At 43.4% G+C, this 19,238-nt stretch overlaps 2 protein-coding genes across 10 annotated transcripts in view; one reads left to right on the top strand and one right to left on the bottom strand.

Annotated features, from left to right (window-relative positions):
* Positions 1-1,257: 1,257 nt before the first annotated feature.
* Positions 1,258-6,765, top strand: LOC139341408 (leucine-rich glioma-inactivated protein 1-like). Its single transcript, XM_070977938.1, has 8 exons — positions 1,258-2,019; positions 2,246-2,317; positions 2,894-2,965; positions 3,057-3,128; positions 3,924-3,995; positions 4,427-4,596; positions 4,687-4,851; positions 4,995-6,765. Exons 1-8 carry the CDS (start codon positions 1,823-1,825, stop codon positions 5,810-5,812), a joined length of 1,638 nt encoding a protein of 545 aa, XP_070834039.1. The 5' UTR covers positions 1,258-1,822; the 3' UTR covers positions 5,813-6,765.
* Positions 6,766-6,928: 163 nt separating this feature from the next.
* Positions 6,929-19,238, bottom strand: part of LOC139341407 (serine/threonine-protein kinase MARK1-like) — a 31,222-nt gene continuing 18,912 nt past the window's right edge. The window contains exons 7-19 of one of the 9 annotated variants that reach the window (XM_070977928.1): positions 18,821-18,877; positions 18,421-18,657; positions 16,754-16,873; positions 15,944-16,043; positions 15,688-15,800; positions 15,400-15,598; positions 14,547-14,728; positions 14,295-14,386; positions 13,981-14,121; positions 13,562-13,813; positions 11,998-12,024; positions 11,313-11,357; positions 6,929-8,604 (exon numbers count right to left, since the gene is read on the bottom strand). In XM_070977928.1, coding sequence (XP_070834029.1) covers positions 8,256-8,604; positions 11,313-11,357; positions 11,998-12,024; positions 13,562-13,813; positions 13,981-14,121; positions 14,295-14,386; positions 14,547-14,728; positions 15,400-15,598; positions 15,688-15,800; positions 15,944-16,043; positions 16,754-16,873; positions 18,421-18,657; positions 18,821-18,877 — 1,914 coding nt within the window. In that variant the 3' untranslated portion in view covers positions 6,929-8,255. The remainder of the gene's footprint in view (positions 8,605-11,312; positions 11,358-11,997; positions 12,025-13,561; positions 13,814-13,980; positions 14,122-14,294; positions 14,387-14,546; positions 14,729-15,399; positions 15,599-15,687; positions 15,801-15,943; positions 16,044-16,753; positions 16,874-18,420; positions 18,658-18,820; positions 18,878-19,238) is intronic. The other 8 variants (XM_070977929.1, XM_070977932.1, XM_070977930.1 and 5 more) reach the window with 8 other exon arrangements.

The raw sequence follows: 19,238 nt of genomic DNA, 5'->3' as shown, positions 1-19,238 counted from the left end.
CTGCCTTGGCTCTACATTTCCCTCTAGTGGGGAGGTCAGTCCATCAGGGAGGACAGTCTGGCAGAATGGCTGTTTCTACACCTAAAGGATCAAGTAGTGAAGTTTGCTTTGCTTAAATAACGCTGTTTTAGCTACAGAAGCATGAGGTCGTACAGATTAGCATACAGTAACTATATATTGATTATCAGCTGCAGAAAACAGATCCTAAAAGTCCATTAACAGAAGTCAGAAACGCCACACTCAGGCATATCAATAGCCGCGGACATTTCTGTGGTCGAATACTTGCTGGACAGTGTGTGTTCTATTCTGGTGAAGAATGATGGCATTTATCAAGCACAGACACTACCCATCATCTTGCAGCACAACAATAATATCCAGTGTTCTCCATTTCGTCGGAAAAGCTGCTGAGGAAAAGAGACATTTGTTACTCTCTGTTCCTTCCAGCTTCTCCTTGTCCACAGTTCCCCTCTGCATGTCCTCTCAGAAGGCAGCAGCCTACTTCAGAGTATCCCCCTCACTGATCATACCTTTATTCTGCTGCTCCACTAAATGCCCTGCTTTCATTTTTGCAGGGGAAATGTGATGGTAATGGTAAACAGACACTGTGCATCAAATGGTGTAATCACAAGTACAGAGGTCCAGAGCAGCATAGTCAGAGAGACTTTAAAAACAGCTGCACATGTGTCTTCCCAGAAGAGTCTGGCGCAAGCAGCTCTGCCAGGCACAATGAGTAAACATATTAATCCTACAACTCTGGAGGGATCTGAGACATTACATGGTGAAGAAGTCCTTAGATGACTCCCATGTCTGGCACAGCAGGGGAGAACACTGCAATAAAACTTAGCGGGCTGTATTTTATAGCAATAAAACAGAAAAAATAGAAAGGAGTGGGCTTTTAATGTGCCTTTTTTTAATGAAATAAACATGATGTCACACAGAAAAAGCAAAAATCTGTCCTTTGTGAGTGTGATGAGGGGGATGGGGTTCATTTGACTGCGACAGAGCAGATGTCAGGATGACAGGAGGGCTTCCCCACACCCCTCCATCACAGGGCAGTCACATTTTGCATCCACCAGTCGCCATGGAAACCGCGTGCACAGCAGGAAATAAAAAATAAAATAAAAGTAAAGCACAAGGTTGTAAAGGCATTAATAATGCAATCTATATAATGGCAGGATGTTGGCATGTCTGTATCCAATATACAGCGATGCCATGATGTCAATTAATTTTCACCGGGTTTCCCACCCGATTCCCGCATAGCAAGCCCGTGTGCGTCTGCGCCACAGGCAGCAATCCGCTGGCTCATGTCAGGGCTTCATTCTCTCCAGCTGATTCACCAAAAGAAAAAAAAAATTCACACCATTCCGTTGCCTATTGGGCGGAAATCTCCGGGAGCCTCACACGGAGAGAGTGTGGCGTTTGCTTAAATCATAGGCGTGGTTTTGGATGGAGATGCTCCGTCAGCTCCCGCTGGGATCCCCACCTGCCGTCACACCGCGTTTGTCGCCGCGCCAGCTGGTATTTTCCTGAGCTCGAGCCACCACAGCGCGCATTTCGATTAGATTTTTAATTTTGTCACAGGGGATACTGGGCTTTAATGTCTGCGGGTGTAGTGTGATCACAGCGCTGCGGACGTACGCTCCGCTTTTCATCACCTCCTGAGCGGCGGCGGCGGCGCACGGCACTTGGTGGAGATAAACAAGAGCGGACAGCGCGTCGCTTGGCCTCCAGGCAGCAGCGGGAGCAGCAGTGGAGACGGAACCACAGCGGAGACCCTGGTTCATGTACAGGGCTGTTTGACGCGCTGGTCGTGCCCGCAAGGATGGGAAATACGCGTAAGATGCCCCCAAAATCCCCCTGGCTCGGCTTGGTCGTGGTGGTGTCTGTTTTACTTGTAGTGGACAGCAAGAGAGCCAGGCAGCCCCGCTGCCCCTCATCATGTACATGTACCAAAGATAACGCGCTGTGCGAAAGCGCAGGGCTGATCCCTCGCAGCTTTCCCCCCGATGTCATGTCACTGTAAGTCATATTTATTACTGTGTTGTTATAAATTCCTAACCAGTGTAGTACAAATGTCTACAATACTCGGCTCTATCTGTTGGTTAAGACGTGGATTTCGCTGCTGCTGCTGCTGCTGCACAGTCCTGTATTTTCAAAGACTGGAATAACTGTTCATGTGAGACAGCACGCTTTAAAGCTGATCAGTATATGTCTGTCTGTCTGTCGTGTCCCTCCCTCTTCACAGATCATTCGTCAAGTCTGAATTCACTGAAATCCCAAAAGAGAGCTTCATCCACACGCCTGCCCTGCATCTCGTGTGAGAAATCTCTCTGGAGCTTTTTGTTCTTCTGTCTTTGTTACATGCTGTCAGTCTCCGCTGAGGTGACCAACGCCATATTTAATGATCAAGACATCTCCCCTCCGCTTATGCTATAATAGAGTGGATGTAGCCTATTGATCGGAATGGGGGCCTTAAACAATAATCGTTCTGGAGAAAATAACCTTTTAAAATGATTTGCCTTTTATGTCATGGAGAATATTCTCTGCAGGGCATTCATCCAAGTCTTGGCTTATAATGTGTGTGTGCATGTTGTGCAGCAGACCTTTATTTATGGGGAATCCCTCCTTTTTAAAGAGGGGAATCCCCCTGACTCCTGTCTCATGAGGTGGAGTATTGACTGAGTCCTTCAAAATAAACATGTAAGACTGCAGGAATCACAAGAGAGTATTGATCCTTTTCTTTGGTGTATTTGGGTTACTATTAAGAGAAAGGAGGGGGCTTCTAGCACATGCCCACTTTTCCAGGGTACACAGCTGCTAATGTGGGACAACAGCTTGTTGTTACACTATTTGTGAGCAGGAATGGTGAAATATTGTGGCTCTCTCCACACAGACTCTTCACCGCCAACAACCTGGAATCTGTAAACGAGGATGCTTTCCTTGGTCTTCCTCATCTGGAGTATCTGTGAGTAGATGACGCTAATTTATCCAGCAAGCTGTTTCTGAGAGGAGATTGTCCCCCGTCTCATACAGTTATTCAAAAACACCTTTTTCAGGTTCATCGAGAACAACCAAATCAAGTCGATTTCACCAAATGCTTTCCGTGGACTGAAAACCTTAGTGCATCTGTGAGTATGCAAGAAATAGAGCTATTCTGCATCAAAAATAGAACTGAGAGTTAGCTGACAACACCATTTCTGGTTGATTTTGATTCAAATTGTGTCACTGATGGTCTCTTTTTGAGAGAGAGGATGTTAAAGAAGCTATATGTTAGTTGGGCCAGTGGAAAGTGTCATAATCTATCTATCTCAAGTTTATTGCGCAACATTTATTACCACACAGACACTTTTCTGCACGCTGTGCACCTAATATGATTATGAAGCAAATCCTGCCACCATTGTATGTCGTAATAAAACTTAGAAGCCTAAGACCCATTATATGCAGTATAAATGACATCACAGATTCATAAAATAAATACAATCTCTTTTCTTCAATTGCCCATCATCTTCAAAAAGTGGTGTTGAGCATGTACTCATGCTGATGCCCTGACAGGCTATTTAAGATAAAGCTCTGAGAAAACAAGCAAAATAAACTCCAACGACGTTCTCAACAGCGAGATCTACTTTTTTCCTCATTTTTGTGGCAGAGAAAGTCATAAAATGGCAGAGGAAGCAGCTCTAAAAATAGCTTAATGTTTCCTCAAACTCACAATAAGCAGTGTTCCTGCCTTCAGTCTCCAGGGTGGCAATACGGTGCCCGAGCTCTCCAACAGATATCCTTATGTTCCACTGCAAGGGAGCACTCTTTCACATTTAGATAAAAAACAGTGGAAAACGTGTGTAATTAGTATTTAATAATATGAAGAGGGAAGATGATCAATAAGCAGTCTATCTGATCAACTGTCACGTTTCCCTCTTTTTCAGGAGTCTGGCCTACAACAATCTGGAGACTCTGCCCAAAGATTTGTTCAAGGGTCTAGAGGCCTTGACCAAAGTGTGAGTATGAATTTAAGTACTGCATTATCTGGAAACAAAGACATAAATTATATAGTGTTACATAACTAAAAGCATAAACTATGCTATTGTGGACAATGAGTTCTTCTATATATAGAACACTGTATCATTATTCCACTTCAGCCAAGGCTTGAAAAATGTGTGGGTGGTGCTTTTAGCGCCATTAAAATTACATGCAGCAGCGAGGAGGAGAGATAGTTTGCCATCTATCACCCACTGAAGATGTTCAGTCCTCCTTTATAGTGGCTCTTGATATTAATGAGAGCACAGAGTGAAGCTGAGAGGGCCAGAGAGCAAAGCCAGCAGTCATACTTGAGTGACTGCAGCGTTAGAAAATAACATCTACTCAAGGAGCTGAGACCGTTTAGCCTTTGAGGGGGTTGGAAGATAGTTTGGTGGTTGCCTTCCTTCAGGGACCTGCGAGGGAACCAGTTCACCTGCGACTGTAAGCTGAAATGGTTGGTGGAGTGGATATACAGCACCAATGCCACAGTGGATCAAATTTACTGTAAAGGCCCAGCCTCACAGCTGGACAAGAAGATCAACGACCTGGTGCCACAGTCCTTCGACTGCATCACCACAGGTGCAGTTTAAATTGCACTTTTCTGACAATCATCACAGCCTCTACTGACTTTTTAATCTTACTGAGAGTGTGTTTTTGTTTCTCTCACAGAGTTTGCTTCCTACCAGTCGCAGAAGTTTGAATCCATATCGGTAGAGGCATTTTCCTTTGGCAATGACCAATATGTGGTGTTTGCCCAGCCTTTCATTGGGAAATGTAGCTTTCTAGAGTGGGATCATGTGGAGATGGTCTTCAGAAACTACGACGATATTGACAGTAAGTAAAAGTCGTTTCAGATATACTGCAATGTGGTTATGAATGAGTTTGAAAGGAGGGAGTGGGATTGGAAGAGGAACCACTAGATGGAGACAAGACAAAGTGAAACTGTGTTGTTTGTATCCCTCCTTTCTCTTCACCAGGCACGTCCACAGTGATTTGCAAACCTCTGGTCATTGACAACCAGCTCTTCATCATTGTGGCTCAGCTGTTTGGTGGCTCGCACATCTATAAGCGTGACACGTCTGCTAACAAATTCATCAAGCTCCAAGGCATCGACATCCTCAAAATCCGCAAACCAAATGATGTCGAGACATTCCGCATTGATGGAGAATCCTTCTTCGTCATAGCAGACAGCTCCAAGGCCGGTTCCACCACCATCTACAAGTGGAACGGCAATGGCTTCTACTCTCACCAGTCGCTCCACCCATGGTACCGTGACACCGATGTAGAGTACATGGAGATCTCCTCTAAACCTCATCTGATCCTGTCCAGCAGCTCCCAGAGGCCAGTCATCTACCAGTGGAACAAAGGCACCAAGCTGTTTGACAGACGTACCGACATCCCAGAGATGGAGGACGTCTACGCTGTCAAGCATTTCCAGGTCAAATCAGACCTCTTCATCTGTCTGACGCGCTTCATCGGCGACTCCAAAGTGATGCGCTGGGACGGGGCCCTCTTCAGAGAGCTGCAGACCATGCCCTCTCGTGGATCGATGGTGTTCCAGCCCTTCACTGTGGGCAGCTGGCAGTATGCCATCCTGGGCAGCGATTACTCTTTCACCCAGGTGTACCGCTGGGATCCCAAGAAAGGCGAGTTTGTCCATTTCCAGGAGCTGAACATCCAGGCACCGAGGGCCTTCTCTCCAGTTTCCATAGACAACCGGCAGTTCCTGCTGGCCTCAAGTTTCAAAGGGAAAACTCAGATTTATGAGCACCTGGTCATTGATCTGAGCAACTGAGCGATTGTTTTCTTGACTGGTTGTTTAGTTGTTTGATTGGTTTCTGTGTTTCAAGATGGCTTCTGCAGCAGTGCTGAACAACAATGAAAGGGATCATCGCTTGATCCTGATTTGAGCAAGGCAGGCGTTTCCTTTTTTTAATTTTCCATTGCAATCAGTGCATGATACATGTGGTGAGAAGTGCATGTATCCCAACCAAATATATTTGGCTGAGATGCATGTTGGGTTCAGTATGCCTCTCAAGTTAGGATTAGATCCAGTAAGTTGTCAAGACATTAATGCATGACCAGGGCCTGACACAGGCCGTTCCATCCTGATGAATGCAGTATCCATGCTCATTAATCCATTAAATCTTGCATTGGCCAGTAGGTTATTTTTTGTGCTCAGCATTTCATCTGACTCAGCAATGTTTATACATTTGTAATCTCATATATTTATCTACAGAAAGTAATAATGAAATGGTACTTTTTAACCTATTAACACGTTTAAGTGAACAAATCTGCCAAAATGAAATGTTTACAAATTTTTCTGTCTTTCCACTTGTGCGCTACAAGACTTGTAAATGACGCTTTTGTAAGTTTAAGAGGGACCACACCAGTTAGATACCTATTTGTTAAGGAGAATAATTTAACATTGTGTTTATAATTTGGAAAACATGAAGAGAAATGTTGCGTGAGAATATACCTGTAAATCCTTGCGACTTACATTTTTATTGTTCATGGTTTATAATGTTTGAAGTATTGAAAATACAGTTTTTCTTAAGAAGTATGGGAAACATTTTGGGCAAACTTGGACCTATTTTCACACTCTGAAGGGAATTGAAATGAAAACTGAGGATACTGTTCATATGCTTTACCTTTGACTAATACATCAATTGTGTCATGATTAGGATTAAGTTATTGACTAATATCATGCTATTTAGAGTCAATAAAGGTTTACATTATTAAATGTTACATCGCATCTGAGCTCCCTGCTGGCACTGGTGAAGCATGACATCGGTTCGCTGACACCTGGTCCTCAGAGCAAAACAACACACACTGACACATCGACTTCATCGCTTAAGGGAAACTATCATCTTGAAGTTAGTTGTGTAATTCAGACATTAAATGAAATAAATACAAACAAATAAAATCCTTTTTATTTTCTCCAACAAAGTGCACGCCTCAATTCTACAAAGCAGCACATTACAATGTAATGGAATAAATACAATAAAATCCGCTGAATTAAAAAAAAGAAACACAAGCAAGGAGATACACAAGTACCTGCATAATCACACCGGTGGCAGGACTAAATCAGGCTCTTTAGAAAGCCTCCACAAGACAGACTGCTTCTTTCATGGTGATTGTTTGACTTTTCATGCATCATCAGTCCTTTGGGTCAAGACGTCCTGTCCTCTGCTTTCTAAAGTAAACCAATTTAAACCCTGCTTTTTTTTGTAATTGAGGACTACCAAACTAACACGAAAGAAATACAGGTGCATACTCTCATGTTCATACACATCACCCTGGAAAACTTGTGCAATTGCAGCAGGATCTCCAAATCACCTTCCTACTGCTGAGAGAAAATAAAGTGAACACATTTTCAGTTTTAACTGAAGTTACTACTCAAGTCTATGTGGTGCAACTCTTTTTTTTGTAGGCAAATAAAATATAACATAAAAGGCAAGGGAGCACATCCCTAAATATTCAACAAAATAATTTAGTGCTCTTTAAATAAAATTAAAAACACTATTTTCATATGGTGGCTCTTAAAAAAAAGAATTAAAAAAAACTCACAGACTGAAAGGATAATGCTTTAAGAGACATCAATTATATTAGGAAAGAACTCAAATCCCATGAAAAAAGACAGTATTGACAATAAAATTCTGTACAGAACATAAAATTAATATACAATACAGTACCTGCAGATGTTATGCATACAGTACAATTCTCTTTTTACATAGTTTTAGTATGGGCTCCAGCCTGATCTATATACTGACTTAACACAGGTGGAAAAGCGGCTATTTTAGCTTTCAGTAATTTTAATGGTTATTCAGCTAGGAGAGTAGATCTTGTAGTAGGCGTTTTAGAAAAAGAGATTGAAAACATTATTGCAGGATGGTCATCTTCAGTTGCATACTGCATGTGTTACATGAATGTGTCCTATGACGAGGAGCAGCGGGCTGATGAGAGAGACAGAGGGCCGGACGGAAGAAAAAAAAGGGGGGTTAGCTGTTTTTGCTAGCTCTCCATCACAGAGGTTAAACCTTGCGACATCTCTCTGATCCACTACCCTGTACAGTACATTCGTGGCCAGTATTGCACATTACCAGCCGAGTCCACCCTGATTCTGCGTGGTGAGGACCTTCAGTGCTGAATTTTGTCCTGTAAGTCAACACTAATCCAGTGATGAGATGAGTCCGCAACCAGAGCTCACCAAAGACCTACTGGGACTCCATCTGCTGTCACAGTTTGAGCTCATTGGCAATTTTGCAGGCAATATTCTTAAAGGCGATGGACGTGCCCGATATCCTCTTGAAGCGCACGCCATTGAGTGAGAGGCGGGGCAGCTTGCACACCTCCATCTCCCATTGGACCAGGTTGTCCTGGCGAGCGTCGCCATGGACACAGAAAAGCAGGAAGCGTTCACGTTGCTCGTAATCGCAGCTGTTGGCGTCCAGAACCTTTCGGATCTCCCTCATCATCTCGGCGGGCTCCATGGAGGAGGTGGTCTTCATGCTCCAGGTGAAACGCAGCGAGCGAGGCTTGGAATCCCGACCGCCTTCCTCCTTCGTATCACCAGATGCACTTCTACTGTAACAGAAGAAGAAAGACAGAAGACAGATAGAGCAGAAAGAGAAGTGGAGAAGATGTTGATAGAGGCAGAGGTTTCATACATGCCCTCTCACTTCATTTACACCTGGTATTAAAATGCAATCTGTATTCAGACATGTTTTCCGGATAAGGAACGACACGTTAATACAAATTCTAAACGCATCGTGGTCACATTTTGGTGGTAGTCTGGCTTGCACTGTGTTTGGATCTTTGGCAGGTGTAAATGCAATCCGTCCAACGTGCTGGCATCCATACACAAAAAAACATTTATACAGACACAGCGACATGCAAAACTCTGGACACCCCTGGTCAAAATGTCTGTTACTGTGAAAAGATGAAAAAGGGTGAAAAAAAAAAGAAAAGGACCACCATACAAAAGTTTTAGGCACCCCAAGAGATTTCAGCTCTGACATTTACCAAGTCTCGGACCTTAATCAGCTTGTTAGGACAGAGCCAGCCAGCGTGCAGACTGTTCTCCCTGCTTCCGTCTTGTAGACATGGCTGCAGGTACCACCAGACTCAAGGACAGATTTCTGCCACCAAGCCATCAGGCGTTTGAACTTATAAATCTGAACACTACTTATTATTCATTTCCAAACCGGTCAGCCCCTGAATCCCAGTACCAGGTGTCAGGGCCTGCCTTTCTTGCACAATACCACAATGTACTGCTATGTGTTTTCTTGGCTTCTAATGAACTGTGTAGGGTATAGGATGCATTATTTGTGTAGGGTCATAGGAAAATAAATCTGTTCATTTCTGATTAGCGGTCTACTTCTGCTGTTGCTGCTGTGTCTCTCTTGCACTATTAACCATGAATGCTGCTGCCAGGCCTAACACACTCATTGTGCAATAATGTTAGACTACAGTCTGCATTTTAGATAGGAATGCACTGTTACACAGAATGCACTGGGACTGCAACACACTCATCACTTTACTTTGACACATAATCCTCATTTTCTTATATGTACAGTCTTATATGTTGTTTTTTTTTCATCTTCTGACTAGTGCTCTCACTGCTGAGCTGATCTGTTTTCTCGTCCACGACATTTCATTATAAATTTGACCCTGTGTTAACCTACATATGGCCAATAAAACTGAAACTGAACTGACCTGAAGAGGCCTACAGGCTTGTTAACAATAATTGTTTGGAAAGGCCAAATGACGCAAATCTCCAAACTTTATTAACACTCTGACTCCTTAAATCTTGTCCTAGCAATCAGCAGCCATGGGCTCCTCTAAGCAGCTGCCTAGCACTCTGAATTAAAATAAATGATGGCTACAAAGCAAGAGAAGGCTGTAAGAAGACAGCAAAGTGATTTCAGGTAGAAGGTTCCTCAGTTTATAAAGTAATTAAGGAAAGGTAGTTAACAGGAACAGTGGAGGTCAAGCTGAGGTCTGGAAGACCTACTGTACAGTGACACCTGTCCAAATATGACCTTCATGAAAGAATCATCAGAAGAAAACCTTTCCTGTGTCCTCACCACAAAATTCAGCATCAGAAGAATGCAAAAGAACATCTAAACACGCCTGATGCATTTTGGAAACAAGTCCTGTGGATTGATGAATTTAAAATAGAACGTTTTGGCCACAACGAGCAAACTGTGAAGCACGGGGGTGGACAGATCATGCTTTAGGCTTGTGTTACAGCCAATGGCATCACACCATCTGTAAAAAAGGCTGAAGATGAAAAGATGGCTTGTACAACTGAATAATTATCCTATACACACCCCGGATTCACAGAGGACTACCTCAGGAGGCACAAGCTGAAGGCTTTGCCATAATTCTCACAGTCCTCCAAAGGCCCAAGAATCCCAGAGAACTAGAAGCCTTTTGCAAGGGCAAAAATCAAGCACTGAAAGTCTCCTGGATGGCTACAACGAGCATTTCCAAGCTGTGACACTTGTCAACTGTTACTAAGCACTGACTGTGCAGGGTGCCCAAACTTTTGTGTCAGGCGCTTTTTCTTTTTCTTATTTTGCAACTGTAAAAAATGTAAATAAAATTACTGATTAAACATAAAAGAAATCACTCAGATATTCACAGTATTTGTTTTTAGCTAACATAAAATACGTGTTATTGTTAAAAATTTAGAGAGAAAGCAAGCAAGCAAGAAGGCTCAAAAAGGCATGCCTCTAATTAGTGATTATACGTCTGTTCTGTGCCATGAAAGCGCCAAAAGATGCGTTATTCAGCAGAACTGGGTGATGATGAAAGCAACACAGGTGGGAAGTGAATGATATACAGTAAGAAATAACTGTGTGCATTCAACTAATCTGTGCAACTGATCTGCTGTTAACAAGGCATAGAATTTATGTAGTCACAGTCACGCTGGTACTGCAACACACCAGGACCAATAAAGAAATAATGAAGGAATAACTTAATATATAACAGTTGCTGGAAATTTACAAGGGGGGCAAATAATTAAGAATTTGTTGTAGACTGCTTTTAAGGGAGTCTGAGGCTCATTTGCCGCCACCTCAGATTACTCACATGCAGGTTCTGCTCTGGAGGACAGAGATAAGATCTTAACGAGGATAATGAGAACGCATTAAAAAAAAACAGACTGAAATAAAAAGGCAAGGCTGGATCGTTCATTATCCAGGTAACGTATCCGGATACAGATCCCATTTTAATACCAGGTGTAAATGGGTTTTATGTGAAATCTATGACTCTAATCAAATTCTCACCTTGGTGTTTCTGTCCTGGCACTGGCCTCTCCCTCACTAGGCACCCTGAAATAAACCAGGAATACACTGTTACTCCCACAGGCTGATGTCAATATGTGTTCCCCCACCCGCTACAAACACCACCCCCATCATCACTGGACACAGAGAGGGGTGTCAGGCATCATGCCAGGAAAGAATCCACAGTCCTGGGTATCAGGGTTCAGCACACAATGAGGTGACTGCGACTTCTTGAGGCTTGTACTTTAGTAGCTCCTTCACCATAACCAAATGCATCTTCCCGTAAACCATACGCTACCTTTCCTTAATCCCCACTGATCTGTAAGGAGTGGAAAAGTGCTTCTTCATCTTTAATTCAGCCTCTATAATTTGTCTGATCTTTTCTCTTAAGCTCCGCATGAAGACGGGGGAGAGTAAGGAGAGGCAAAGCCAGCAGCTTGAGAAGCAGATAGCATGGCTGAGCTTAGTACAGGAAAAGCTGGTGAGCCGTGAGGTTTGTTTTCGAGGCAGTGGGCACAAGGGAAGGAAATACACGACATAACAAGGGTGTCAGTAGGCAAGGATCTGGTGTAGTGGGCAAGTACATAAGGGGTTAAGGAAACAGGGGCCAAGGTCATAGTGGGCACAGAGAGGTTTTGGGGTTTTCTTGACAGGGGGGGCGGGTGCAGCAAGCGTTGTGTTCTCCTACCTCCGGGTCGACCTGAAAGACAGAGCTCTATGCAGGGAGAAAAGGAGAGAAAGCTGTGAGCCGCTACCAGATGGGCCAGCGTGAAGGTGACACAAGGGGCTAACTGCTGTACAGATGAGGAGGTTCGATCCCGTGCTTGTCACACTGACAGCAAAGGGTATAAAAGTGTGGATGTATGATACGCTAACGGGACTGGGAACAGATGAGAGAGCGTATCTGTTCTAAAGAGGCGGGGTGAGTGTGTGACGCTTTCTGTGGTTTCACTGCTGAAAAAGTTTACATAAAGTCATCTGAACACAGTGTTCCTTAGATCTCTTTAGATGGGGGTTTGGGGGAATTTTACAAGGCTTTAGCCTTACCAGAGACAGACAAATCCATGGATGAAGTTTTTTATGTCTCTGCATTCACTTTGAAAGAAAATAGAATAACATAACTCTGCATATCTACAGGAATGTCAGCTACACAATCCCACTGAGAGTGTGATATTGTCATATAGCCCAGGATTATTATTATTACTCGAAATTTCATGTTAATCCATAACACTGGATTATGACTCATTACCTACAAAACTCTTCCCATCCACCTCAGGTGTACTTTGCAGATGCTGGCATGCTAACTGCCACACATCAGCATGATAGTACGCTGACGTTAGCATTTAGCTCTGCCAAAGTGCGGCCTGACAGAGCTGCTAGCTTTGGACTCAGTCTTGTTCCATACTGCTTTGAACGCATAAGCAAATTCATTTATTAAGAATAAGGATATTAAGATTCATATTGTAGGTTCATGGATATAAAAGAGAGAGTGGATATAAAGCAATTAACAACGGAAGCTTTTGACATACAGTGAAGCTGTTGATTACAACCCTTTGAAGAAGCTGACATCAGTATTTCCATAATTTGAACAGATCTAATACTTGATCCAATCGGTATTCAGTGTGATAGGTAACCAAGCAAAGACCAGTTACTGATTTTACCATCTAACAAGCTTCAGACAGCCTGCAGAGACATAAAACAGCATCCATGACTTTGTCTAAGTAGGAACAGAACAACGGTTCCTTCAAATCTGAACCATCCCTTTAACACTCTCATAAATGCACGTTCTTTAGTCACTCAGGCAAAATAAAGTATTCCTGCTGTTTCTGAAAGAGTTAAGACTTGACACAACAACTTCAGCATGCATTTCATTATCCCTGCTAAAGAGAATGTGAATACCTTAACTGTAACGTTAGAAGTGTTAGAGGGATGGTTCAGTTTTTTTTTGAAGTGGGGTTGTATCAAGTACTTTTCAACACTAGAGCAGACACCGGTCAGCAGGCCTCCAGTTTGGAACAGCAGACAAGATTACTGGCATGGAGGCAGAGCAATGTACTGCTATATAAGGGGTCAGCTGCAAAACATATTTTACCCACCTCAAAGAAGGCCCGAAGATAATCAATATCAGTTAAAGTGTATGCTGATTACAATATTTTATGTGCTTTACCTTGCAAGCACTTGATACAACCCCTGAAATATCCCTTTAAGTACAACCTAGTGGACGATTTGTGCAGCCATTCGTCTTCACTGACCTGCGGACAAACTTTGAGGTGATCTTGCTGATGATCCCAGTGGAGGTGCCCCTGCGTTGCTGAGCGAGAGCCCCCGTATCATGGGACAGTGTGGGCGAAGCTGGGGGGCCGTTGTAGGTAGCGCTGCGCCGGTCTCTGAGCTGAGCTCCGTGGAAGGTGCTGCGACTGGTGGTGCCACGGGGGAATCGGTTCTTCTCTGGGGTGCTAATACTGTGTGCAGACGGAGAGGTGGAGGGACCCCGCGGAGAAGAGCTGCAACATGAACAAACATTGTGACGTGTCAAAAGATTCTGTATGGTTTTAATACTGTAATTTAGAAGTGAATTATATGGTTGGAATCACTGTCTTCGCCATACTTTTACATAAGAAATGCACTTGTCATTACCACTTGCTTTATTGCAGAGGATCAGGCTGCTCACCTGGCTTTAAGCTCAGTGTTGTCGTCGATGGGGGGCAGTGTGCTTTTCGAAGGATGCCCTGATGATGACATGGACTTGGTGTGACGAGGGCGTGTCGAGCTCATTGCAGTTGACGGGGTGCTACCTGACACCTCGGTTAAACTGTGGACCAAGGAAGAAAACAGTTCACCAAAACCTGCTCATTTCTACAATGGAGTTTATATTACGTGCTATAAAGTCAGAGAGAAAAACTGCTTGGATAAGGCTAAAAAACACAGAGAACACGTAGAGTTGGATCTCATCCTGTGGTTCACTGTTAATGCGCTTGTGTTTACCTGCTGTCTTTGCCATTGGGAATAGCTGAATAGCGATCAGTAGAGGATCGCTCACACACATATGTGTTCCTGCGAGTCATTGATCCATTAGTCTGTCCATTAAGGGGGGCAAAAAAACATGTTAAAGCATTTTAGAAACACTAAAACAGTAATGAATAATTCCTCAAAATCCATTTTCATTATGGACCTATTTGTTTATATGACATGTGGTGTGTGGACATGTGTGAGCAGTTGCGTCCTCTGCGTCCTCACCCCCACAGCACTTGTAGTTTTCTTCCTTTCCTGCACCCCTAGTGGTGAAGCAGGAACATCTCCTTTCGAAGTGCTGAGCTCCAGCCGGCGCGCTCCGTCCCACTCCTCCCTGTGGTCACTTTCCACGCTCAGGGCCTGGCCGCGCTTCGTATACGACACCGCCGGGGGCACAGATGGACCCACTAAGAGAGACACAGATATGAGAACATGCTTAAATACTTTCCACCAAAGATATCATTATTTCTGCAACTCCAACATCTAGAAATTTTAGATGGAAAAGACAGTGACAGACAGTGTGTTTGTTACAACAGCATCAAGCAAAGCCACTCAAAGCCAGGACATCAAGCAATCTATCAAACATAAGACTCTGCAACAACACTGTTCAATAAGCTGTACAGCTATAGAAGCCAAGGTGAGCAGGTACAACACAAAGCTGTTCCCCTCCTCATGCTTTGAGGTGCTGTTCCTGAGGGAGCTGCAGGAAGGCAGCCAGCCAGCAGATGGCGCCAGACACAATGGCTCCACATGACATAAGAGAAAGCTGCTACACAACCAGTGCAGAGTTGAGGCTGAGTCACTGATTTGAACATTTAAATAAACCGATTATCTAAATAAACAACATTAAGCAAACAGACAAGTTAGTCTAAACTGTATCTATCATTTGCTCTAGTAAAGCTTTATTAGCTCCTTTCAGCTATTTTAGTGTGCTTGCAGAGCTGGCAGTGCTCAGAGGCACAGGGGCGATACCGGTGTCTTATCATTGGCCAATTCTCAGTGACTGAGAGCAACTTCCCCCTACACAGCACGCAGCCACCAGCACTCTCAGAGCTGGGAAAGGACGAGGTTACTTTACTTGGCTTCTCTACGACACCACCACCACCACCATCATCATCCCCACCATGATCACTGTAGCGGCGCTGCTTCTGATTGGCCGAGATGCTGCGTGTGACCTTGGGATGGGCGGGAGAAATGCTGGAGCTGTTGTTGATGTCACTGGTCGGCCGCTGTCGCTGCCCCAGGATGCTGTTAGTCAGGGGCTCGCTCCCCTCGAACTGAGACGCAGAGACACAGGATGAGGGGATATGGTCACGTGACATAATGCATTAAATACCGGTAATGTCAAGATGATGAACAAACTGACCTCTGGAGCTTTTCTTCCCAACAGCAGGTAGGTGGCCATGACATCATCGTACTTCTGGCCATGTAGAGAGTCTGTGATCTCATCTTTCGGGAAGCCCATCGTCACCATGAGCTCTGATGGCAGATAGAAGTCAACATAAATCACAGACTCACTATACTGGACATGACAAGCGTGACATCTACACACACACACACACACACACACACACACACACACACACACACACACACACACACACACACACAGTCAGACATACCTATTCTGGATGAATCACTGAAGTCCGCCTCAGGCTCGATGTAAGGTTTTAGCTCCTCCTCTTCATGACCCACATTCATCCAATGATCTTTCATGATTTGCTGAGAAAGAAACAAGACAGTTGTCCAGAACAATTAGTTCAACTGCAATTTCTATCGTGAATCTTTTAATGGCAGATAATTAATCATGACTGGTAATTATACAACATGACAATTAAGTGCAAGACAGATGAGAAATTACTTCTTTATGAAGTCTTTTTCATAAGTTCAGCTGGGGCTGAAAACAACACTGTGATCAATTGTTGTTATTGGTGGAGAAATCTTTACTATTGAACTTCAGCCTGGTTCTGAGCTCAGGGGCGGTATTGACTCTGGACAGACTGTGTGTGAACTGAACTGACAATTGCATATTGTTTGGAAAACCATTCCTAATTACATGGATGCAGTGAAAGTACATCACATAAGGATTCTGCTGAATTAATCAAGTTCTATTTCTTACAACACTTCACTACAACAAATTCCATTTAGCTCTATTATTTCTAAATACTTTAGTCAAAGAATTATGTAAGACCCCTCTTTGATCTCAGACGAATTATGTTTCCAAATCTCCGTCTGACAAGACTGTAAGCTGAAGTGTTCTGTTGTTCCACAATTAACAGCAGCGGCAATTATGTGCTTGCAGATGATGCACAACAATCACGCTCCAAATCATTAGGACCGTCTGCTCGATGGCAAGCCGGCTGCTGTGCAAAACATTTGTGAATGGAGAGCAAACAGCTGCGAAGATGGAACAATGCAAACGCGGGTAATACCTCCAAACTGCCTCGTTTGACAGGGTTGAGCACGAGTAGTTTCTTCAGCAGGTTTTCACAGTCTGTGGACATGTAGAAAGGAATACGGTACTTTCCCCGCAGGACCCTCTCCCTCAGCTCCTGCAAGCCAGGCCGCAGACAGACAGGGATGAAGCCAAATGAGGGATTACCAACAAAAATTCGCAACAAATTGGCAACATTATCAGCATCTGGAATTGTTATGGCGAACATGTTAACAAACATTTCCCTGTCTACGCATCCAGTCATTAGCTGCTAAATGCTTCATTATATTCACTGTCTAGTCGCTAACAGTCTCTGTCTGCAGCTAAATGCTTGCAGTGTACAGTGGGTCTATCAGAGCTGTTCTGTTAAGAACAGCTGCCCCATGAGGGAGAGTTGAGGGAAACAGCACAGTTGGGTGTTAATTCTCTCTTCGTCCACCACCGTGAGCTACCCCTTTCATAATACACAGTCATATGATCAATTATTCATATAAAAGTATTGATTAGTGCAGTTTTTGAAAAAATAAATAAATAAAACAAATAAAAAAAAAACACTACAGATCACTCAGCACAGCTATGACCATGAATTAAAAATGACCATTTTCACTTTTTCAAGCTGGCAGGCAGGGTGGATGAACCTGTACAATGTCTCTTTCCAAACAATTGACAGAGCACATTCCGCTCTCAGTTTGGTACAAGTAACCTACTTTTGGGTTGACACATGTCACCATCGTAACTCAATTAGAATAACCTGAGCTCATACACCATTTATAGGAAATTTGGTTAAGAGACTGTACAAGACTGTGGCACTTAACTGTGCACTTTTCATTTCCTTTGGCCTTTGCTGTCTCTACAGATTCAGACTGAAGCAGATTTATTCAGATATTTTGATCAATCAAAACTGTCTGAGAAGTATTAATACTGCTACTATTAGGACTATCAATTTGTTTTCCCTTGCTACAGAGGCGGCTGTGTCCTTTCAGACTTCGTTTGGGAGGATAAATAATAAAGGTCTCAGTGTGTTTCAAACAAGCTAGGTTGTACAATTTCATCTGAATATGTCTCAAGGCAAAAGTGTTTGTACATTTTCTGATCAACTATAAAGTGGCCAAAAAGCCTGCCATCATAGAGAGAGGTGGAAATGCTGCACACTTTCAGACAGTCTCTCCTCACAGGCATTTGTGGTGCTGCACGTGGTTGTGCACACACAGTTAGTTTTGTTAGGAATGAAAAAAAGAGAGCTTGGGAAGCAAATCCAAACCCAGTCTACTTTCATACTTCTGCACAGCAGGCAAATGACTGCATGACAGGACTGTGGGATTGTCTACAGGACAGAGATGTACTGTAAAGGTACAATCAGATTAGTCTTCAAAAAAAACAACCTATGATCAAGCCCACAGAATGCATATGACGATGTGGGTGGTAAATAAATACAAACTGTAAACTTAAATGAGAAAAATGCTGCAGTTTGTTGATGAAACTCCCTATAAAAATAACTGAATAGCTGACATCCACTTCGTCTGAAGCATACTGAGCACTTTATCAATATGTGTTTGATCAGAAAGTACAGTATCGGACGTGAACATCCTGATTAAAACCTTCGTGAATCACATCATTCTTATATAGCCATATAAACATAGATCTAGAGCCAGAAGAGCCGCACACCTTTAGGTTCTGTCCATCGAAGGGCAGTGATCCGCTGACCAGTGTGTAGAGGATGACCCCGAGGCTCCACACATCCACTTCTGGTCCATCGTACTTCTTTCCCTGAAAGAGCTCTGGAGCAGCATACGGCGGGGAGCCACAGAAAGTGTCCAGCTTACTGCCCACAGTGAACTCATTACTGAAGCCAAAGTCGGCAATCTTGATGTTCATATCTGCGTCTAACAACAGGTTCTCTGCCTGAGGTGGGGAGAGACGGGAAAAGTCACCATGTGGACTGTCAAGGTACCAACATGACAGAACCTGCTTGATTAAAGAGGGCTTTCCCCTGACACACCTGCGAGATACAGATGGTACTCAGGAGCAATCAGATATCAGAGCGTGTAAGAGCTTAGATCCTCACCTTTAGATCCCGGTGTACTATCCTTCTCTGGTGACAATACTGCACTGCAGACACAATCTGAAATACAAACACACGCAGGTCAAAAGACACTACAGATTCAATATGAACAAATACAGCTATTTATATAACACTCTTCAAAACAGTAGTTACACAGTTCTTTACAGAGGAATGAAAGTAAAAAGAGAGAGAAGTAGAGGTGTATAAAACATGTATAAAAGACTGACCTGCTGACTACTTTCTTGATTAACTGTTAATCTATAAAATGTTAAAAAACAGTGACAAGGTGGCATTTACAATTTCTCAGAGCACACTACGATGCCTTCAATTTGCTGTCAGATATGACAAAGAAAGGCAGCGAAACTCCTCATTTGAGAAGCTTAAACCAGATGCTGTTTGGCATTTTTGTCTGAAAAAATAA

Source organism: Chaetodon trifascialis, chromosome 13 (genome assembly GCF_039877785.1).
Source record: "Chaetodon trifascialis isolate fChaTrf1 chromosome 13, fChaTrf1.hap1, whole genome shotgun sequence".
Classification (NCBI taxonomy): domain Eukaryota; kingdom Metazoa; phylum Chordata; class Actinopteri; order Chaetodontiformes; family Chaetodontidae; genus Chaetodon; species Chaetodon trifascialis.
This window is presented reverse-complemented; position numbering and strand designations above follow the sequence as displayed.

Excerpts from the sequence above, each read along its gene's own strand:
- LOC139341408 (XM_070977938.1), top strand. The coding sequence starts at position 1,823 with ATGGGAAATACGCGTAAGATGCCCCCAAAATCCCCCTGGCTCGGCTTG. Across the intron at positions 2,020-2,245 it reads CCCCCCGATGTCATGTCACT|ATCATTCGTCAAGTCTGAAT; the intron begins GTAAGTCATATT and ends CCCTCTTCACAG. Across the intron at positions 3,996-4,426 it reads CTAGAGGCCTTGACCAAAGT|GGACCTGCGAGGGAACCAGT; the intron begins GTGAGTATGAAT and ends GCCTTCCTTCAG.